The following is a 23,862-nucleotide window of genomic DNA, read 5'->3' as shown; positions in this document are numbered from 1 at the left end:
AAGGGGAAGAAGGCCATTCCCAAAGCTTGCCAACAGCAGAGGAAGGCTGCAGCAGCTCTCAATCAGAACACCCTGTTCAGAGGGTGAGGAGAGACCTTAACCCCATCCATGCCACCCCAGGAGCTGCAGAATAGCAGATGGACAGGCAGGGACCATTCAGAAGGGAGAAACTCAGCAGAGCTGTGCCCCTACAGTTGCCCATATCCGTGTGGTCAGGGGAAGGCAAGCGCAGGAAAGAGAGGACTAGGGACCGCGGTTCTCTCTGCTGTTGGGAGCATGGGTATCTCTAGGGGAGAGCCTCCTGACATGAGAGCTGTTAGAGTCCAAAATCCTTTTCCAGGAGTCCCTTCGCTAAAAATGGAAAGTTTGGGGCTGTCTTTCTGTCCAAACAAAGGACAGAGACATCATTAAAAATGAAACTTCCTTCTCTGCCAGACTGACAACCTCAGAGGTCACTCACAGCAAGTTGTGCTGAATTCAGTCACAAACCCTCTCCTTGGCTGCCCTGACCCAGTGCCTACAGGGAGGTCTAGGCAGACCTCAGCCAGGCCTCAGCTCATTAACACGTGGTGGGCTCCCAGAGTCACCTGCTGGCACCAGGATATGTTTCAGTTATTTAAAAGCTTTTCCTCTCACAGTCATGGAAATGTAAAAATAGCATGTGCAAGCATGCAGCAGCACCAGCCGATTCTGAAGACTGCTTCTTTTGTGCAAACAGCAACACAGGAATCTTAAGAGTCGGACAAGAGCCATGCGGCCTCCCACCCTTTGGAGAGCAGACTCAGCTTTCACTGTTCTCAGGAAAGACTGAGCTGATGCACGGAGATCTTGGCAGCTTGACATGTTCTTTGTGGCTGGCTTCTCCTTCTCTGCTCCTTGCGCACACAGGCTCCACTCATCTCCCTCTGATTTGGAAATCAACACTAGGATCTCTCTTTCACATGTCACCTACTCAGGGCTGCAAAACAAGCCATCATTTCAATAGACTGCGCTGTCCCTAGCAATGCGGATGCCTCTCATCTCTGACATACCACTACTGACATGAAAGAGTTTGCTCATGTTTACTTTCTAATCAGTGTTCCTTCGAGCATATGAGAAACCTGGAATCTTTTTGTCCTCAGAGCTACTGCTCCAGGCTCTCCGATCGCTAAAGGGAGCTCAGATCTCATTTGCAGAGTTTATTTATTTTTAATGCAATTCGGCAGTATGAGCATTTCATTTGAGAAGAACATCCAGGTCACCATACTTATACAGACAAACTCATTTAGTCCTGCGATGGCCCATATACGAGAATAACATTTAACCCAGCACACTGCAGACTGCCTGAACAACTGCAGACAGAAGGGATGACAAAGGCAGACCTAGAGGAAAGTACAGAGCAAAGAAGATTCAGACCTGGGAGACCATTCAGCCTGAGGATCACTAGCTCCAGGCAGGGCAGACATTCCATGCTGCAAAGTGAAGCAGTAGAAAAACGGATAGGAAACAACAAGGTAAGATTCAGCTTAGAAAAATCCAAGTACAAGAAAACAGCCCCAAAGCAGCTGGTAGGAGGGAAATCCCTTGAAATGGTCATTGGTGAATTTTAATTCAGTCCCTCCTGCAACTGAGAGCATCCTCAGAACAAAACAGCGAGTGTCACCGGATCCACAGCAGAGACACCAACAGACAGGAGCACATCCAGAGCACCAGGCCAGCTCTGTACCATGGCCCTGCTGAACTGAGGCGGGTGAGGAACAGCAGCCCTAGATCAGAGCCTGGTCTCACAGAAAACAGCTCCTTGCCAGAGTGATCAGGCTCCACATGCTCTAAGAGCTCCCATGATCATGTGCTCAGCAAACCTCAATGGCCTGAGCTGCCATTGATAAATCCTGTTTTCTAGGTTGAATTCCTGTGTGCTTACCTTGTGGGTGGGAAGAGGAGGAAAGCATGTGGCCAGTGACACAGGGCATCAGTACCCAGCTGCAACTTCTTTTGGACAGAAGAAAGCCACCTAGCACATCTGTGCTAACTTCACCCTATAGCGAGTTTGACTGGGGACCTCTCCAGGAAAGATGCTGTGTGTGTCTGGGTTTTACCTCTCTCTGGCCCAAACCTCATTTCCTGTTTTTAAAGAGGATAGGACAGGGATAGGGATAGGGATAGGGATAGGGATAGGGATAGGGATAGGGACAGCCTTTGAGGACCTTCTGAATCCCTTGGCTTTGTCACCTTCTGATTACTGATTGGCACCAGTCAACTGTTTTCTTCATTAGAAATAACCTTACTGGGCAACAAGGCTCATTTCAGCCTAGTTCCCTTCCCTTTTTCTATGCCCAGTCACTCCATCTCTCTCCTGTTATCCCTTTTCCCACTAAGACTGATTAAGAGGAAATTACTAATCCTCCCATGACATTTTGAAACTGACATTTTCCTTCTAGGCTCTCCTTTCTCCTCCAGACATTACCAGACATTAAGCCTCAAATCTGAAATCTATGAGGCTGCAGATGCTGGAAGAACCCCTTAGGAAAAAAAAAAAGGCTAGTGTTAAAACATGATTTTGCTAATAGTAAACCAGTATCTATAAGGCATGTGTAGGAAATAAAAAGGAATTTTTGCTAAGATATGATGCTTACTACTGGCAGGACTTCAATGGACTCTGTGAGGAGTATGCCAGGTTACAAAACACAATGCTGCACACATCACTAGAGGTTCCCTTCCTTTCTTGAGTCCAGCTCTTCTGCTGGTGAACTTGGATGGCTATTCAGTGACAAGCACCAGCCACATGAAATATGTGACCATTCCTACTACGTGGGGGAAAGAGACAGAGTAGTACAGGAGTTTGAGTCCAAATTCACCCCCTAATATGATTAATTCTGTGCAAACAACAGCTTTGGCTATTCGAGAAATCCACCCCACCATCTTGCATACAGAATAAGAAGGAACTGAAACTGCTCATTATTCCCACAATATCAAAGCTTAAATGTATTTTGAGCTTTGTGTTGCTTCAACTATAAAAGACAGCCCGAGGCACCAAGCCCGTGTGACTGACTTGCCGTTACACATAAAGCTCATTGAGGGGCTGAAAATCCAATGTTCTCCTTTGGAGGAAGACTGGCCTCATCCCCGATACTATCCTGCATGAAGGATACGTTTCCAACAGGACCCTTCCAGCAGGACACTATGACTTGCTGCTTGCTCAAGATCCATCACTGAGCTAAAATGCCTCTCGGAGCAAACTTGGTTCTGCTACATCCAGCGAGTCAATCTTATTTAAGGAATTTGGTATTTCTGTGTACATCTTCCTCTTTATTAGCTGGACTGTGGATTATAATTTTTCCCTACGACTACAGTGAATTTTAATAGTTATGTATTAGCATCAGAAGCTACTGAGATTAGGAACTTTTTGTGCCCCGTGCTATGCATATAAGGAGAGGAATCTTTTTCATAGTATCTAAATGAAAAAAAAAAAAATCCACCAGTTAGTTAGTCTTATGATAAATACAGAAGTGTAGGCATAGAACTAGATACAATCAGCTAAAAGCATTAACAGCAACAGGAAATGTTCTATAAATATATTAGCATTAAGAGGAAGACCAAGTAAAGGAACCATTTGATGCTCAGCAGAGGAGATTTACCTATTGATGACTATGTTCAGTCCCTTGAAGAAGAAATCATCGGTTAATAAAAAAGTTAACTATGATCAAAGGGTTGTCAAAATTAATATTAGCAACAACAGGGTAAGTGCTTGGCCTACAATGGGGAAGGAAGAAGTTAGAGAATACTGTGACTGACAAATGATCCTAAGACCTTTAAAGACCTGCTTCATAAATCTCAAAGCCATTGCTAATTGTCTCTGAGAATTCATGAGAGATCAGGGGATAGTTCTGGCCAAGAAAAAAAGAGAAAACATAGTGTCTAGTTTGGAGAAGTGGGAAAAGGAGAATATGGAACTACAGAGTAGTCAATTTAAATACAATTCCTGAAAAAAAAGATTGAATAAACAAATTAACAATTTTTAAAGCCCACAGAAAGACAGAACAAGGATATATTTGAAAATCTGCACTATTTTGTCATGGCTAAATATTTTAAATCACTGATTTTCTGGCTGTGACAGAACCCTAGCACCAAGGTAAAAGAGAGGTCTTACAGGTGTCAGCAGCAGTACACTCTTCCACAGATACAAAAACCTCACCTGGAGAGAAGAAAATAGAACAACCTGAAAGACACAGAGCTGGTAAAGCCTCAGTTTGAGCTGCGTGTCAAGCTTTGAGCTCCATGCTTCAAGACAAAAGCAAACTGGAAAGTCCAGAGGAGAGTAAGAATTAGAGATCTGGAAAAAACGACATGAAAAGAAAGGCCAAAGATTGTTCAATCCATAGACAAAAGCAGTGAGAGAGACGTGCGTTCAGATATGCCAAAGGCTGCTGCAAAGAGAAAAATGATGGTTTATCTTCTCATCCATTATAGGTGCAATAAAAATGCGTTGAAATGGCAGGATGAAGGTCACTCTGGACAGGACAGTGAAGTAATGGAATAGTTTGGGTCTCCTTGAGAAAAGACTGGACAACTATTTATCAGAAATAATGTAGATATTATTGTCCCTTCCCCGGCACAAAGGAGATGATGGCCTACAAGTATAATATGAGTTACTCATATATACGCTGGGAAGTTCTTTGCAAAGTTCAAACTATGCTGATGTTCACTGAAATAGCTTGCTATAAATGGACTTTCTATGAAAATGGAAACACTTAAATGTATGATAACATTTAAAAAATGTATTAAAAATGAAAACAATCTGATGCAAAAAATACTACTTAGAAAGGCCAACTTTTGGAGCTGAAAGTTAAGAAAAATTGATGTGGGAGCTATGCAATCTTTTTTTACCATGTACACAGTGCAATTTTTACTAACACCCCAGAATAATTTTCTTCCACAGGCTTCTGATGCTTGAGTTACATGATACTAAGAAACTGCTTTACTGTACCACGTTTCTATCCTCTGGGTGTTAATTTATTAGGAGGGCAACGAACTCAGCTCTAACAGCAACCATTTAGACTGCCAGGAATTGAGAATAAGTCTCTGGAGACCACAGTGACATGTGTTTTATGTCTCCTTGATCCTGCTATGTAAGAAAAAAATATGAGTGAATTAACACCCACCAGCCAAACCAGTAATATCTCCCTATTCAGACCCAAAATAGACAGACGTGGAAGGCCTAGGTCCATGTTTATTAATCAGTCACTTCTGAGATCAGTCATGTTTCACTTGCATTCAGAAAATGCTCCATCCATAAGCCAAATGCAAAAGGACATTCTCAACGACCCTCTGAGTCATGATGCAGAACTTCTGGAGTGAATAAGATCTTCCCCTGCCCACTTAAGCAGAGGCTTTAAAAACATGACTAAAACTGATTGCAGTTAAATGATATAGATATGGGGTCCCTGTTCTCAAAGATATCTGGTAAAAACTCAAGTGTGAGGTGAATATGGCCCCAGATCTAAGCCTGTGCTGTATTATTCAAAGAATTTTGCAGATCAGTGACCTTGGATTTGCAAAACGTACATTGGGCAGAGCAGTCTCTGCCAAAGCCCATAGGCACTGCTACACACACATGCTTGCAACATCTCAGGGTTTCTGCAAGAGGCTGAAACACAGGGCTGACTGTTTCCTTTTCCAGCTCAACACAACAAGGCCTCCAAACCTGCAACCCTCCTCTTTCACATCATCTTATTCTCCTCTCAGCATATGCACTATCTTACTACCATGTGTAGTTATATGGACCTCATTACCACAAAGAGACACACAGAAATATTTCCAAGACTACGCACCCTTCATACACTAACCTCTAAGATCTTTTATACTGTAATACACATAATAGCATTTGCAGTTGAGTTTGGCAGTTACATCACAATGCTTTAGAGGAGCTTGTTTAGGCCTCAATGCGTGTGTTTTGTTGAAAAATTAAAAAAAAAAATTGAATCAAAATATAGAACTGATGTAAAATAGACAGTCATATATAACATATATTCTGTATGTTGGCTGCTAACAAGCACTTACCCTGTGGAAAACAGAATACAGGGGAGCCTTCCAGCACAAGTAAAACTAATCCAAGAGTTCAGGAAATACTATCTTGAAAACATCTGAAAAACAAACTCCTAACAGATCGCCTCTATCAGCGAATTGATGAGCTTTGGTACCTTGGTGTCTGCACCGCTTCTCACCCGAACACTCGCGTTGTGCTCTGCTGCAACAGCCTTGGATATGGAGAAAGGAATCAGGAGCACTAACGTATACGTGCATTTAAAGGCAGGTTCCACTTCTTTCTGGACACCAAGCACCAATCTTGGCCCTAGGCCAAGGGAAGAAGCAGGACGACACAGAACAGATGCTAAATTCAAACTACAGATGGATAACAACTCCCCCAGGCTCTTGCTCTCTGCGTTAGCAATAGGAAGGAGAGTTTGGCAAGACACTGAAAACTACATTTTAATGTAGCCCCTAGTGGAGAGAGTCAAAGAGACTCTTCTGAGTGCAGGCACATCAATAAGCAGAGCCCGTCCAGATCTGCCTTGGTTTAGAGCACAGAGCTCACATGAGTGAGCGCAGGTGCCATCAGCTGAGCCAGTCAGGCTGGTGCCCTTTAATCAACACAGGAAAGCTCCTTCCAGACTGGATGTCTGGAAAAACACCAGGAGAGTTCAGCCTCACAAGTACATCTTTTTCTCAGTTGGTTATAAAGGCATCTGGGTAACTCAGTTATGTCAGAAAGCAAGATGAATTTCTTCTGCACTGTCTTGTCTTTGGACTGCAAAGTCTCTGCTCCAAGACTGAGCATGCATCCACATGTGACTGTCACAGCAGAAGCAATTCCTGCAGCAGATGAGAGATCTACTGTCCCTCTTGATTCCCCTAGTTTTGTGGCTCCCCAGCTCTTGCACTGCTAGCTGCACACACCTTACCCCAAAGGTCAGCAGGCTGCTTTATTGTACAGCCTGGCAGCTGGAGCACTCCCCTAGGAACTGAGAAGTGGGAGCTTCATACTGCTCAGAACAAGAGGAAACCGAAGCCACATCTCCCACTTCCTCTGTTCTGACCGCTTGTGTTCTGCAGAAGGTGGTAATGACCTTCTCTCCCTGCAGTGCTTAACAGACGGTAGGGCCTCCTCAGCAGTGAAAATCAAATGAATATAGCCCTCCTCTGGAGCCATGCACCAGGCACTACAGTTTCAAAGATGGACACTAGTTCTGACCATTTCGGGACTTGTCATTTCCCACTGGACAATTTTAGGCAGTTTCCTGCTAAGCATGAATCAATGTTTCATCCCCTTTGGAGGAACCAAGGTCTTTTTGTATCATTTACACAGAAAGGCTGGATGCCTCCTTGGACAATCTAGATTAACCTGCTTGGGCAGCACCCCTATGTTTTACATGATCAGGCAAAGGACCAAAGCTGATGATCTTACTCTGGTGCTATTTATAATACCTTGCAAATGGTGTGTTCAAACAGATTCTTCCCTGACCATCTCCATTCTAAGGGGGAAATGGAGCTGCTGAGCATCCTTGGCAACCAGGCTGCTGTAATCAAAGGCTAAAATACCAGGGGAGACCTTGAGCTATTGAAGAGACTCAATATCTTAACCTAAAAATCCTTCATATTGGACTGACCCAGATATTCCAGGGCCTGTTGCTGAATTGAAACATTAGAAGCTTATGGACAATGTAGGTTCAGCAGCATCTGTGTTGTTTGTGTATATTTCTATACATACCACCTTACTGTGCAGTCCCCATAAACAAGTTTCTGTCTATCCTCCCTTCCACTGGTGTTTCAGAAAGTGCAAGTAGTGCCGTGGTGCTCTTAGCACAGGGCCTGCATGATCTGTCCCTTCCAAGCTCCTGTAACTGACTGAACTAAGGGGGAAAAGTTAGACTCATTATAGAAAGGTTTCCCCTGTTGAATCTTGCACAGCTGCAGGATCTCAGCGTGAAAAGAAAAACAAAAAATATATTACATGAAAGAAATCTGGGAGGTTATCCGGGTTTTGGCCTTACTCTAGTAGTTGTCTTGCACACTTAAACATATTAATCTGTGTTTAATTAATCACACCCTTGTAACACCATAGCAACACACTTAATGTTATTGTTCTCTAAAATAATATTGTTTAAAAATATAGAGAACTGCAACTTCCCTGTAGCTTACGATTCTCATTCCTCAAACTGTGTTCCTTAAAGAGGGAATTGCTAGAACTGAAAGCCATTTACTCAGCAGGATCTGAGCAAAAATAATGAATGTGACATTTCATGATCTCCACTGAAAGAGAAAAAGTCTTTAGACAAGAAACAAGGCTGAGATCAAAATTACTTTTACAAGAACAACTCTCAGATCTGGCTCGCTCTTTTTCTGGGGTGATATATTTAACTCCTTCCTAAATGAGTTGCCAGCTGGAGCTGGAGATTAGCAGACAGCATAGAAAATAATAAGCAAACACTACCAGAAAAAAAAGGGGGACTTGCCCATTTATAAATAAATTTCTCACCTTAACATGAAATTGTGGAAGCTGCTAAAGAAGACAAAGTCATAAATAAAGGAAAAAACTTAGAGCAGAAGGAAAATTATGCCCTAAGGATACCATGTAATCACAGAATCACAGAATGGTTAAGGTTGGAAGGGACAAAGAGAAAACTGAGTACTAACGGAGCAGAGTAACACAGCTTGGATATTCAGGTTCTCTCTGAGCCCCCCATTGCTTATGCTGTAATCACATTTGTTACAATAAAAGGAGATATGTTAAGGATTTGTGCTATACAGCATTTCAAGCCATAAGAAGCTGGAAGAAGTCTGCCCTTTAAACTGTACACCATTTGAACAAAGAGAAGATAGCAGTGACAAACCATGACCTCAAATACGCTGTTCAGGTGCCCTACCTGGCAGGCAGAGTTGTTAATAAACATTTTTGTCTGTCACACACAAGCCAAACAGTCCTGATGGTACCGATGCTCCATGTCCCCATGGAGGGTACTGTGAACCCCAACGGGGAGCAGCACTGCTATAATGAATAAAGCAAGAACCCACAAGGCATCCATCACACAAAACAAGGCAAAGGTTATTAGCCAGCATAATTTCTAATTCCCCAAAATTGCTAATGAATGACCTGAATTGATTTTGCAAATGTGATTTGTTTTGGGAATGAAACGCACAGTTATTCCAAGTACAGGGCGGAATGAGGTTATCCAGACAGAACGTTACAGCATAGGACAATGGCATACTATCACAAAAATAAAATGATACATTTGTCTCTGCAGAATGAAAGATGTTTGGCCTGGAAATCTCCCCTGAGTTAAAATTTTCTACCAGTAGCTCAATGTGCCGCACAATAAGGCTGTGGCTGTGAATAGCCCCGTATTCAACAGGCCATGGGGGACAATGGGATGATCATCCTCCTATTCAGATAACACACAAGTGACACAATGGTCTGGATTATCAGAGGTCTAAAAGGACCAGGGGACAGATGCAGTGCTGCTGCTGGAACATTTGCACTGACTCAGGACTGCTCATTTGTTTACTTTCAAACATCCCAAAGCAGCAAACAAAAACGCTGCCAGACCAGGGCAGGCAGCAAAGCGGATGAAGTGCACGTAACTCTGTGTGGATGCATGGGGATGGGGCACTTCTATCCATGGGGACGGGACAAGGGGCTCCCAGGCTCCCTTCCCTTTAGCCATAAACATTGCCTCCTGCACCACTGAAAGCAATTCCTCTGTCGTGGCACAAATGCCTGAGCTTCATTCCCTGCAGAGACTCACACTGGGGGCCCGAACAGCCTGGAGTTCCTGGCACTGGTTTTTCAACAGGCTGCCAGGGCACATACGTACCTGGCATCCAGCAGTAACATCCGGGCTGCCCCCAAAAGGCAGCAGAATTGTGGAGGGAGCAGGCTCAGCCATGTGGCTGTAACAGCATTGCCTCCATCAGGGACACACACGCTGCTCTAACCAGCGCTAGCGCAGGGGACTGCAGGCATGTCTGCTTGCGTATTTCTGATCCTAGAGTCACAAAAGAGCCATTTTCAGAGCTCCACGTCTTGTCCAGAAAAAAAAAAAAAAAAAAAAAAGCCACTTCATTCAGTGCAGCCAGCTTCATTCCCCATATTACAAAAATCACTGCCTTTCAGCTGTAAGTGCAGGGTCCACAGAGCCGCTGCTTTGCAGGACACTGTATTGCACTTAGCTACCCCCACTAACGAGTCCGAGCTCCTTCCTCCAGTTCTGTCCCAACAATGTCCTTTGAGACTGAGCGAGGGCAAGAACAAGTCTATTCATAGTCAGCTTGGAGGCAGGAATAAGACACATGGGCTGCAGAGACTAAGTCTAATGCAGAGCCCACTGAGGTCAACCTAGAGGAAGGAAAAAGAGCGAATGGAGCAGAAGAGCCTTCCCCAGAGGAGCCCTGTGCAGTTCAGCGTGTGGCAGCTCTGGGCTCCGGGCGAACGGGCAGCCTGCCTGGACGGGAATACCGGGATGTGGGCAGCTTCCTGTGTGACATCCATGCAAATTACGTGGGGAGCCAGTGTGCATGTCTGAAATGATCTGCGCTTGGCTGTAAACTCCCCACCTCTCAGCACAGAAGATGCATGTGAAGCAGTTCTTGTCCTGCAAAAGAGAGGCTGGGAAGCACTGTGCCAGTGGGTCGCAGTCATGTGGGTGGTCTCTATGATCCCAAAATTGTATTGGAAGGGTCCTCCTTTGGACAACCGGAAGGAGGCTGACACTGGTAGAAGGCCAGAAGACCTGTCATACAAAGAACTTGCTGCGCTTTCACAAAGAGGATCAAGGTCTCTAGTCTACAAGAGGACGCAGAGCAACTCAGAGCTGCAGCACAGAGAGAGGACTTTGTCCCTCACCATAAATTCACTTGCAGATTTGGTAAACTGTGCTGGCCGAGAGCAGAAGAGAGTGTAGGAGCAAGATAGCCCACCAACGACCTATGGAAATTTAAAAGTCATTTCTTTTTGGAAATACCCAAAGTTCCATTCTTCATCCTGTAACACACTGAGGTTGAATTCCAATCCTCGCTTGGTGCTAGATATCACAGTGAAACAAGTAATAGACTGTCCTCTAAATCTTGCTATTGAGAGTGATTACTTGGCCTTGGGTAATGAATTAGTCCTATTATACAGCAGCTGGCACAGGGGAAGCAAATCTGCTGCTCAGGCAGCACATTGCAGGGGCAGGAATGGAACCACTCAGACATGTGCTACACACACAGCCTTCAGCAGGGTTTTAAAGTGAATTCTGGAGACACTACATAGATTTTTCTGGGACTGAAGAAAAAAAAAAAGACACTGAATGCATCCATGAGTTTTCTGGCCACTCAATTCTAAGCAAAGCATTTGGTCACCCCTTAGAAACATAATTATTCTTCTGTGCAAATTGGAAAATCACTATTAAATTCAAATTGGTTTTACTTCTTCATTCTCCATCATCTTTTGCAATCTCTGTTATCCCAAATAGCCATTTTCCCCCTCGAACTGCCCCATTCCTTATCCCCCGCTACCAGAATCTTGCCAGGTCTTGATGCTGCCTCCTCTGGGGCCAAGCCTTACCTCTATAAACTGAAGTTCACATTGAAACTATTGTTATGCACCAGCTTGTCACTGTAGATCATCTAGCACATGACTCAAAGAGGAGCAAACGTGGGCACACAGAAACTACAGGGCTTTGTTTTGGCAACCTCAATAAAGTGCTAAAAAAGTGAATTTTGAAGGAGCAGGGAGACAAAGCAGCTCCAACTAGTCAAATTAAAGAATATTCTGAAAATGTCTATACATTATCAGAACAAAGACAGCAGACTGACGGAACATATTCAGTAGTAGTGCTATAGCCCTGATGCGATAAGGATCTAAGTGAGGCAATCTCTGGCAGGGGCTGACACGCTGTGTTAGACCAACAACCAAAAATATGCTTTTGAAAATATAACTCATTTTTTTTCAGACTTTCATAAAGGATGAAAGAATCATGAAGTGAGAAAAGCACAGTGCAGAATCAAAACTGATGAGAAGAAACAGAAAGAGTTAGTTTTTACCAAGTCAAAAGGTTAGCAAGGTGACCACAAAAGCCTCATGGTGCAGCTCGTTTCCCTAGTGAGAAAAGTTTGTAAATATTTGTGGGTGATACATGTAACTATTTACACAGGTTAAATCGAGTCTACGCCATGAAAAAAATTAGCAAGTCTTCAACTTACTGAACAGGTAACATCACAACAAACAAATTACACTAGTGATAAATGCAAAGGGATAAATGCAAAGTCATAGAACGTGGTCGGGCAGGAAACAAACTTTTTTCCTCAAGTTATACAGTTGCTTAGCTATTTCTTTGAGCCAAACAGTTTCATTTCTTTCCCTTTCTCACTCGTTTTATACAAATTGGTATAGAGCATCCTAAAGACTCCTGCTCACTGGGGCTGCAGTCAGAAAAAAATAAACAAATCAATAAAAATCAGAAGGGTAGCAGAAGCAATGAGCAATGTTGAAATGCCAGAAAGCAGAGTGTAGGTTCAGCTCCAACTTTTCTGACTGCATGATCCACACAACTGCATGATGTGTATGCAGCCCAAGAGGCGGTTTCTGCCTCTCCCCAGTTAATATCTCAACATTGACCAGCAGTCCCTGTGTTGGAGCATCGCTCTATCAGCAGTGCTGCCCAGCTCTGTAGCTGAAGTCACAGTTGCAAGTGAAATTGCATCGAGGCTGCAGTGCCCCTGAGGCTCTCACGTCTGCTGTGTGTTTTCCTCGCAATGGAGCATTCTGTGGGGCAGCTGCTGAAAGCTCACACACATCTTCCTCACGTACAGCCTTGTACGTGATCCATCCAGGACTTGATCCATCTTGTGATCTAATCAACCCAGGTCTCCGCAGGGCTTCTTAATTTTCATTACCTCTTACTGAGTTTTCCTTCTTTCATCATCTGTTGCAACCTACTCTAAGTGACCCTGCTTGAGCAGGGAAACTCGACCAAATAAACTCCAGAGGTCCCTTCCAGCCCCAGCTTGTCTCCCTAATTTTGCCTTCACCAGCCCAAAATGCCCTTTTGCTGGTATCAGTCACTGAAGATATAGGAGGGGCTCTTGCTGGGACAGTATTTCTTCATGCCTAATGACCCCTGCCTGCAGTGGCCTGATGCATATCTACCTGCATGGCATATACAGTGTAAATCTGCACAGTTTAGCAGCTAATATTCCTGGTCTCCTGCCACATACCAACTCTTTGCATGAGGCCCTTGTAATTGGTAATATTTTACATAATGGCACGACATAAAAATTCCAGCTGCATTAAATCATGCATGTATTTTTCAAGACAAACACTTGCTGTCGAAGCACCCTGCTCTCAAACAGCAGTAACTGAACAGACCATTGGCTCTGTTTTTGCATTGCTCTGCACTCTAAGTGGATCATTCCAATCAAAGGGAGTGTAATATGTAACGAAATATGGTTTGATGTAAACGAACGCCGGTACAGAACAGAGAATAAGGACCATCAAGTCCATAGTGCTACTTCTCAGATTTTCACAGCAGATCATGAATTTCCTGTCTGTAAATTCTGTCCAGATGTATATTGAGCCCCATATCATTACTGGGAAGGTGCGTGGTAGGGAGCAGCCACAGCAACCCTTTTGGGAGGCCTCCAGTAATGTACCATGTATGCACAGTGTGGCACATCCCAAAAGTCCTGCATTATGAAAGAGCCGTACAGAACAAGTGCTTCCTGGAAGTGCAAGAATTTGAGGATAGAAATATCGCTGCCTTATGTCAAATATTCTAAGACACAAATAGCACCACTGACTGAGGGCCCCGCTCAGCAGGCTGCCTTTCCATGCCCCACTGATGGCAGCAAACAGGATGAACACATTTAACTTGAAAACTATTAATCTTACTTCCCTGACTTATAGTAGGGCCACACTGAAAACGACTGCAACAGTCACAAATACTTCCAAAGAGAGATATTATCTGTCAGGCTGCAGTAACACCTACTTGTTATCACTATTCTGGGCCTTGTCTACAATAAAAGATCACTCTCTCTCTGTGATTACACTGAGTAGCCAGTGAAGTAATGAAGAAGTTTTGAGTACATACCTAGGTATTTAAGACTCTAGTCAGAAGCAGGATGCAACAGGGATAATAATGTGCTTCATGAGGTAAGCAAACATGGAATATGAAACCACAGTTTTGTCTGTTATTTAAATGCCCAGTTAATTCTATTTGGCCATTTATTACTACACAGGTAAAATTAGTAGAGAAAATCAGACCTCCTTCAAATCTGCCAGAATCTTACAGTCCTGGTTTTAGGGCCAAATTTTCCAGTTTGAACACCACAATAAAACAGTTTTTAGAAAATACTGAGTGTCCAACATCTTCTCATCACTCTTAATGGGTCTTTTAAAATTACAGTCAGTACAAAATTATATGCATCATATTCAGTGAATGTTACTTGCAGTGCAGCACTCAAATATTGAAAGTGCAATTGTGCCCAAATTAGAAAATGAGAATACCCAGAGTAACTTGGCAACTCTGCTCATATTACCACAAAAATGACTTCTGTGGTTCTTCTACAAAGCCTGCCCCCCATTCAGAGCACAGAATGAAATGGATTTTTTTTAGAGAATTAAGCAGTCTTTAAAAAGTATCTGCATTTTTCATCTTCACTGTATATCCACCTCCTAACGTGCAGGTGAATGGCAACTCATTTAATTTAAGCCATCTACGAGATAGACATCTACACCGAAATAGTTTTTAGACTTCTTTTGTAGCCCATAGACAGAAATAGGTCCTTCAGAATAAGTAAGTCCCCTATGACCTGTTTTCATCTTCTAGCTTAGGATAAGAAAATTAAAAAAAAAAAACTGTGAGATTAATACAAGGCAACATTTTTTTTTACCTGCTAAAAGGCACAGCATGCATGAATCTCGCTTCTGTAACACCCTAACTTGTGAAAAGGGCAGAAGAACTCACCAAAAAACCTTACTCTCATCATGAAGACTTCTCCTTTTATATGCTGTTAGATATTTATGGTGCTAATTATTTTTAAAATCATGCATATAACTTTCACAATCCAAGACTATTTTCTTCAGACACATGGTAGACACCCCTATGAGCTGGGGAATGTGACACTGTAATGTCATATCTTCTTCAGATTTTCATGGGACTTTAAAATCCCTGAAAAACCTTGATGAAAAACAATTCTTCTGGCAGAAAAGCATAATTTCCCCTCTTTTTTTCTATAAGAAAATAGAATTTTTTGGTTTTTGTTTTTATTTTTTCCACATTTTTTCTGATACGTCACTGGTCAGATGACCAGAAGCTTCAAGTCTAAAAAGTTCTGGTTACAGAAAGTCACAGATATCAAAAATGACATTTTGAAACTAAACAGCTTGTGCAACCATAGCTGTAGGCATCACTGACTACAGAAACATAGTGCCTAAAATGCGGTGCATTTCAGAGGAGTTTGGGTGCTCTCTATCTGTCTGTTACAACCGCCCTCTCCAAATTTGAAGCGTTATCACATGATTCTCATTAGCACTGCTATCTCACAAATAATTTTAAGACCCCACTTCAGAAAAAGTTTTGCTGTTGAGTCACACAAAGCAAACCAGCCTCAACAGCTGTGGGATATGAATTTGCAAAACCCTACCTCAATGCCTGCAGGAATCTTGACCTAAAACCTTATGAATCTCCCCTTTCCCCTCTCCTCTCTCAGTTATCCCCAAAGCCATCCATTCCCCAGAGGGACCAAAATTATCCTTCCATGCTCTCAGAATAGGGAACAGGAATCAGCAGACAAGCACCGAATGGGTATCTGACCAGTGCTCCACCAATTAACTTAACTGTTAAGCTTTCAGCATCAGAAGCTGATTCGGATTTCCTGAGCTTTTCCCTCCAGCTACCTACTACCCACTGCGAGGCTCAGCACTTACACCTCATCTTGCTGCAGCGTGGATCACTTCTCTGCTCGCACGAGGCAGCACATATTGAATCATCACTTGTTTTCAAGGAATTTCCTCAGAAAACGAGAGTGGTAGCAGATGTATTTGTCCCATGTGACCAAGATCATCACACATCCCCCTCTGTCCTTGCTTATAGGTTTCTATAGGTTGATCCTAATTTTGGGTGGGGGGATGGAAGAATGAGAGAGTAACTAATTCCCAGAATTAGAATTCTGGTAACAAATTCCCAGAATTTAGAAGGATCTATTAAAAGAATAAAGCACAACTGTTGCAGGCAGGTCATGTAGACCATATATAATAAAGAGCTGGGTTTCAGATACTCTCAAGTCAGCCAAGTACCATCCACATACAACCTTATTATTATTTCTATGGCCATCAAGAAAACTCCTTTGCAATATGTGTCAACATCTCCTAACTTCTACATGTAACACAAAAGTTATATAACTTCCATTACAGCAGACAGCAGCAGCTGTTAAAGCCAGTCTTCACTGCTGCAACATGACAGAGCCTTCATGCTGTAGCACTGGCTGCTGTAATGCTCATTTCCAGGACTGGCTGGATATTTTCTGGCAAAATGCTTTGGGGGTTCTTTAATCAAAATATGCTCTATCATCAAAGTGAAGAAAGAGAGACAAAGAAATACAATAAAATATTTTTTTCACTCTGAAAATAAACATTGCATCAGAATTCTTTTCATGGAATTGTAAGTCTTAATTTCTCTTCCAGGTCAAAAATCTTGAATTTTTCAATGAAATAGAATTCTCCTTGCTAACCAGCTTGCAGATTCTCATTTCTCCTTAAGCACACCGTCTCCATGGATTGTATCAGCTTACAACAAAGATACAGCTTGGCACAGAATTCCTTGGCATATTCTTTGCCTTTATGAAATAAATTAGTGCCATTATCATTTCTATTAACTCCCATCATCCTTTTTTCTCTCTGATCATTTGAGTGCAAAGAACAAGCCATTTTCTACCACGCAGTGAACGTGCCACAGCTTCCAGGCTCGACTGTTTTGCACTTTCGAATGTGTCTATGGCAGATGTCACAGGTTAGGTGAGATATGAGCCCCTTCTCCCCACTTCCCATGATTATATAGTAATAATGTACAGTGTTGTGTGAAGCTTGTGCGGGCACTATCCAACAGGGAGAACGCTGCAGCTCTCGACTCTCTATGGCGCTCACTAAGTCAGAGTCAGTCAGAGCCAGATTCCAGAGCCACCTCCATCCCTGCTGGAAGCACACACTGTGCTTCATACAAAGACTTGCATCTGTGGGATGACTGAATCTATGAAAAGTGCTGACAATTTTCAGCAAATTTGCATATGCTGCTGCTGCTTATATAAGTGATTTCTAGCTAACCGCAAATACAAAAAGCATGCCTGAAATAGATTTTAAAACAAGCAGTTTGCTACTGCACAGATATGACTGAATGATACATCTTTCCACCTCTCTGGATGTCTCATCTCTAGAAAAGCCAGGGTGTCCCCAAAGAACCACCATGCAAAGTCCTTCCTGGAATACATGCCCCAGATATCTAACATCACCTTCACCCTCTGACATTTATGCTGTCCTGCCTCAATATGGACCATGACATAAACCAGGAGTCATTTGAGTCTTGTTCTTGTTTGCTTTCAGTTCCAGGGCTGCTCGGAAACCTGTCTACACACACCATCCCAAACATCTCGATGCACATGGGATGAAAAGGCAGTCAGCCTCCCAGTAGAAAACATTTTGTTGCTTTCAGCTGTTAAGGAATTGCCAGAATTCTCACTCACTCTATTACATACCATGTTGCAGTGCCCCGAACCTGTGAGTGTAGAGGGTCTGGTACAGAGGGTCCCAACATAGCTCTGTCAGACCCTAAAAAAGGCATTCATGAGGAAGGACACGCTAAAACATGCAGCTGTTAGTCCTTCAACTGCCAGGCCTCGTGGCTGACAGAGGTATATGTCACCACAGGAAAGATCAACACTGAAGCAGATGGTCCAGCATATGGATCAAGGACAACATCCCTCCTATCCCGGGCTCGAGAAGAAAAGTGTGGCCTGGTCACAGATCAAACCTCAGTCAAAGCAACTATGAATGAATTTGGCAGCACCTTGTCAGGTTCTTTTGGTGTCAATGAAGTCTAACTCTCAGTCAACACAGGTGGGCCCTGGGTTAACCAATTATGCACTGCTATTCTAATTATCTCCAAGGAATAGTACTGGGCTCTCCAGTACATAAAAACATGCACATACTGGAGCACATCCACCAAAGGGCCATAGAGATGATTATGGGACTGGAACCTCTGACATATGAAGACAGGAGAGAGGAAGTTGAGACTGTTTATCCTCAAGAAGAGAAGGTTTATGGGGGATCTTATCAATTTATATAAATATCTGTGGATCGGAGTAAAGAAAAAAGAGACGGACTCTTCTCAGTGGTATCAAGGGAAAGGACAAGAAGCAACGGGCACAGACTGAAATACAGGAAATACCTTTTAAACATACGAAAAAGCTTTTTCTTTGTGAGGATGATCAAACAGGAGCAGGCTGCTCAGAGAAACTATGGAGTCTCCATTCTTGGAGCTATTTAAATAGATATTAGATAGCTATTTTAATTTCACCATTAGATACGGTGAAAGAGATTGGGCTAGACCTCTCTAGAGGCCCCTTTCAACTTCGAAGACTCTGTGAACAGGATTGCAGCAGCCTTCCTTGCTGCCATCCAGGCTGGCCTTAGGGGGATTCACCTGGAGACCCACCATGTAGCTAGTTCCTTCCCTTGCTCACTCTGCTTGCTCTTTCTGGTAGTCTTGGCTTGTGTGATCCCTTTGCTCCTGACAGCTGTAACCTCTCCAAAACAGAGACATTGTGTTTCCAGGTTTTCTGTGACACTTCCCCATTCTTCCTACAGCTCTTTCTAGCCCTTATTGTTTCCTTCTAAACCACCACTGCAGCAACTACAGGAGCAGTAGCCAAAGAATATCAAACATCTTTACCTTCATGCTTCTCTCTTGACCCACATTTGCTACTTTGGTAGCTTTGGTCCTTCATCTTCTGTGATGAATGCATTGAAAACACCTTTTTGCTTGTAAGAGTACTCATGGAGCAAAAGCAACAATTCCCCAAGCACTGAAGTTTATTTTCCACAGGCCACCTTCATGGTTTTCTCGGAGATGTTAGACTACAGATCTACCATTAAAACCAGCCAAGAAAAATGATTTTTCTTTACACCTGTTGGAGCTAGCAGTCAGTTTGAGAAAATGCATGAGGAACAGTGCAGACCCTGACCTCAGATCCTGGCTAAGGCAGCTGAGCAAAGCAGGACCATGCAGACACTCCTGGAGATCTACAGCAACGTGGGAGCTGCATTGGCAGCTCCACGGCACAGCTGCCCACAAGGAAATGCACATGTTGCTTGTGCAGCACAATTCCTCCCAATTGAAGATAATATTTGAAACAATCTTTGTTCCTTGTTTGTCCAGAAGGAACCTGCACTGGCTGCTGAACTAATCAGTCAAGGGTAGAAGAGAAGAGGAATTGGAATTTGCTCTTTCAGTGATGGTGAGTGGTGAAATTCAGCTCACAACATCTTGCTGAACCTCACCTAAGACTGCAGGGCCAAGGCTACTTAAAACCCAAGTAAGAACAGGGTGGTATTGGAAGACAGATTGTGTTCTTGGCCCCATCTGGTTATATATTTTCAGCATCTCCCCGATGCCAGATACCAGCTCTGATGTCTATGCGGTTGCACAAGGACTTGGCTCAGGGAATGGAAAAGCAGGGTATTTCTGTCACGGTGTCTTTCAGCCAGAACAGGTCCCTGAGCACGCTGACTGCACTGCTACTCCCACCTGCACAAGGGTTACATGCATGCACCCAAGCAGATCTTTCTCATTCTCTCATATCCACTGTATCTAAATGCGTACTACTTACCTACGGTCTCATAAAATCAGTTAATTAGCTCTTATTTGATGTATTTAATGCCGTAAATGACTTATTTGACATCAGAAGAGCACCTCTGAACAAGAAGAAAAGACTTCAGAGTAAACACCACTCCGTCCTTGCCTTCTTTCTCAATCTTCTTCTTAAGGTTCACCCAAGAGACCCGGTGCCGGGCTGTTGGGACCAGGAGCCTGCTAGTTTAAGAGTCAGGAGGGCACGTTCTCAGGGGCTGCCATTTGGAGCACAGCTCAGGTATCTCCAGACTTCAACAGAAAGAGAGGAGTTTGCAAAGCAGTGAAAAAAAAAAAAAGCTACTGTGCCTGCTGAAGTGTTTTCCCACTGCTGAACAGAGTTTGTCTCATCTCATGACACATTTTGCCTCAAACAATTCCTAAAGCCCTGGTCAAATGAGTAAATATTTTGTAATGTGTAAAACCACAAACACGCACAAATCTCACCAAATGATCTTGTAGGTGGCAAAACTGACAGATACAGGGATGCCCACAAACTGCAAGAGAATCTCAAGTGCTTCAGGGGCACAGAAAAACCTGTGGCCCTGCTCTCATAGCACTGGGTAAGGAAATGCTGCCCCCTCCTTCCTGTTTTTCCAGGTAAGAACAAACAGTAGAAACTTCTGACGGGAAGATTGCAACCCTCGGGTCCGGCCACCCCGCTCTAACTCTGCTATCATGGGTAACACCACAGATACGGGCTGCAAGGCATCTCCAGCCCCCTGGGAACAGTCGCAACGGAATAAATGGATCTGATTCACTCCTTCCACACCGTAAATCCAAGAGGTGTTGGGATGAGAGAGGATTTTGCCCATGCTCTGAGCACACATATGACAGGCGCTCTGTCACACTGGCCACTGACTTCTGCTGCTGTTTAACACCCACCCGTGAACAAACACCAGTGTGCACAGCTGGATGAGCCCGAACGCGACCACTCCGGGGCTACAACCGCGGCTCTCCGGACGGGATGCTCCTTCTCCGGGTGCCTATCAGCCCCCACGTCCCCCGGTGTGGCCGGACCCCGCCGGACGCCGCTCCCGGCGCCGCTCCTACCTCCAGCAGCTGCACGTAGCTGGCCGGGAACCATCCGCGCAGCCCGTCCTCCTTCTGCCCTTCCCACCAGCCGCCGTCGGGCACCTGCAGCACCGTGATCAGCTCCCCCGCGGCGAAGCGCAGCCCCTGGCGGTGCCGCTCCCCGGAGAACGGGTAGAGCGTCTGGCAGCGCGCGCCCGACATGCTGCCCAGGGCGGCCCGGCCGCGGCCGCGGCTGCCGCTCCGCGCCCGCCCGGGGCGCCGCGGGGCCGCGCGCGGCGGGAGGGCGCGCGCGGAGGGCGGGGCCGCGCTGGCCACGCCCCCCGCGCGCCCCCGCGGGCGGTGCCGGGGCCGCGCGTGGGCGCCGCGTGTGCGCAGGGAGCCGCGCGCGATGCGCGCGCGTGTGATGTGTGTGTGGAACGGGCGCGCTGCCCACCCACGGGGGCTGTGTGTGTGCGCGGGCATGCGCGTGTGCGGGAGGCACCGCGTGTGTGTATGGGATCCCCCATGTGAACACGAGGGTATCTGAAATTCACGGTGACTGTACAATGTCTGGTGTGTTTACGAGACACCGGTACGTCTGTGACTGTGCATGCGGCTGTCCCGCGGCTGTGTATGAGGCACTCAAGCTGTTGTGCACAGGTGTGCGCTTGTGCAGGGGACACCTGTGTGCAGGAGTGAGTGTGCGGCTCACTGACGGGTGTCCCGGGCTAAGCTCTATGTGCGTGAGTGATTTCAACTTGTCAGGGCTTTACACCTAGCAGCAGACAAGCCCAAATGTAAATGGGAACTTCAGTCTTCTTTTACCATTTCTCACTAAACATGCTATGACTTCAGATAGCACTTCAGTGTACTAAATGTCCAGTAAATAAACACAAGAGCCCCATACATGCCAGAGGTGTAATTTCAATCACTGGAGGCACACGTCGCTTGAACAGGTCCCACAAGTAATTCTCTTCTCATTGTGTAAATAATTCTATAGTAATTTTAGTTATTTTTATCTCTTTAAATATGTCTGGTGCTTCTCCACAGCTTGCAAAAGCTAAGTTATCAGAGATCAAGTCACTGGATGGAAAAAGACAGTTCAAAAACATACAGATTTGTAACAGCAAGGATAGCAAAGCATTGGAACAAATCCATTAGCTTTTTATTTCAGGCTTTTTTTTAAAAAAAAATTTATTCCAGTTTAGCTGCACCTGATGCTTAGATGCTAAAGCATCTTGGTTGGATACAAGTGTGCACATGAAGGCTCACATGAAGACATTCTGTGTTAGACTGAGCTGAATTTGCAAGAACCTGTTTTTCTCCACCTACTATCAGAAAGTCTAGAGCGAAGACCCCTGACCTAGATATGTAACTTCCTAACAAACTTTGCTGTCGCTCAACTGCAGCTTTTTGGTCAGAACGGACTGTGGATTCACACGAGCAATTGACTGGCCTTACCTGCTTGCAAGGCACAGTAACACCAGATCTCCCAAGACCAAGAATCAGTAAAGAGACTACAAAAGAAGATATATTTGGCATCTTTAAACTACCTTCGATTTCTAAGTCTAAATGACTACCAGAAATATTCAGCTCTGTTGATGCAGAGGAAATGTTTTCAGTCTGCTTATAAAAGATAATGCTAGTTGTTAAAATATATAAATGTTATAATCTACCAAATTGCAGTTTTTGGACTTCCTAAGCCTGGAGTAGTGCTCTTGGAAATTTAGGCATGCAGGAATTCTAACATACTAGGGAGAGGACTCAAGAGCTATGAGTCATGTTCATATGACCAAATATTTGATGCAAGCACAGTAAAATCTTTGCATTTCATGATACAGAATGGCTTAAGCCTTGCATTTCTGTCTTTAGTCCCTTTTCATGTAGTTCTGCTGACTTTGCAATTCCCCTTATGTGAGGCCAAATATGAAAATAAGTTCGGAAGTTGAGGGCCCTTCAGTGCCCTGCCTGGTTCTGGCCAGCTTAGTGGTTTTCCAGGGCAGATTTAGTCATTTTGACTTTACGGAGCTCAGAGCGGTACCTGCTATGTTAGAGTCAGACATAAACAAACATAGTCACTGTCTATAAAGGGACAGTGATACTACATGAATGAACAGCTTGTGGTGATTCACCTGAGACTCAGCTGGGCTTGCTTGCCAGGATAACCTACCTGGAGAGCTCACTGCTTCCACTCACTTCCTTTCTTGAAAGCAAGCTGAGAATAACAAGCTGCCCTGATAACATCAGCCTGCTTCCAGTGAACAAACTGCCTGTGGAGACACGGGACAGGTCCCACCCTATTACATGGTAGGCACATATTTTGTCATATGAATGTGACTCATGACTCTGACTTTTTGCCTTGGTTTTAGGTGTCAACAGCAGCCTGTTGTTTCCAAACCATTTGCTTGAAATGGTGTTGTGCCTTTTGTCCAGCAATTCAGCTTCATTTCTCTTTTCCTGACCTGAGGCTTTCTAAAATTTAAGTCACAAAAACAAAAAAACACCCTAATCAGCTGGCTATGCAGTTTCAGGAGAGAGCTTCTACCAGTCCTTCAGCTTGATGCTGTCCCTCTTAGTGCACACTAAATATGATTTGGGCAAGATGGTGGTCAAGATATCCATAAAAAGGACAGACCTGAGTCTAGACTACCTCAGTGATTCCTAAGCGTTTATGTTCATTAAAGAAGATACTTTAATGAACACTGACCAAGGTTGGGTCTGGCTTACAATCCTACTTTCAGCAATGCCTAATAGCAGATACCTGGGAAAGAGCATAAAAATAGGGTAGATGCAGAAAGACGTTTTTGCAGAATATCCTCTTGGTTTCCAGCAAATGACAGCTCAGGTCTTCCTCAGTTAAAGGTAGCATCTTGCCTTTAATAGCTTGTTTTCATTATTTTGAGGAGTTCTTCTTTGAGCACACATGAAAACT

General features: G+C 44.2%; 1 protein-coding gene across 2 annotated transcripts in view; it reads right to left on the bottom strand.

Annotated features, from left to right (window-relative positions):
• Positions 1 to 21,200, bottom strand: part of GAS7 (growth arrest specific 7) — an 83,540-nt gene extending 62,340 nt beyond the window's left edge. For both annotated transcript variants that reach the window (XM_088535984.1, XM_088535985.1), the window contains exon 1: positions 20,970 to 21,200. In XM_088535984.1, the coding sequence (XP_088392110.1) occupies positions 20,970 to 21,152 (183 nt within the window). In that variant the 5' untranslated portion in view covers positions 21,153 to 21,200. The remainder of the gene's footprint in view (positions 1 to 20,969) is intronic.
• Between the last annotated feature and the right edge of the window lie 2,662 nt (positions 21,201 to 23,862).

The sequence above is a fragment of the Tinamus guttatus genome, unplaced genomic scaffold, assembly GCF_059628265.1.
Source record: "Tinamus guttatus ecotype Peru unplaced genomic scaffold, ASM5962826v1 Tinamus_guttatus_pri_ptg000649l, whole genome shotgun sequence".
NCBI lineage: Eukaryota > Metazoa > Chordata > Aves > Tinamiformes > Tinamidae > Tinamus > Tinamus guttatus.
The sequence above is the reverse complement of the archived record's forward strand: the minus strand, read 5'-3'. Positions and strand labels throughout refer to the sequence as shown.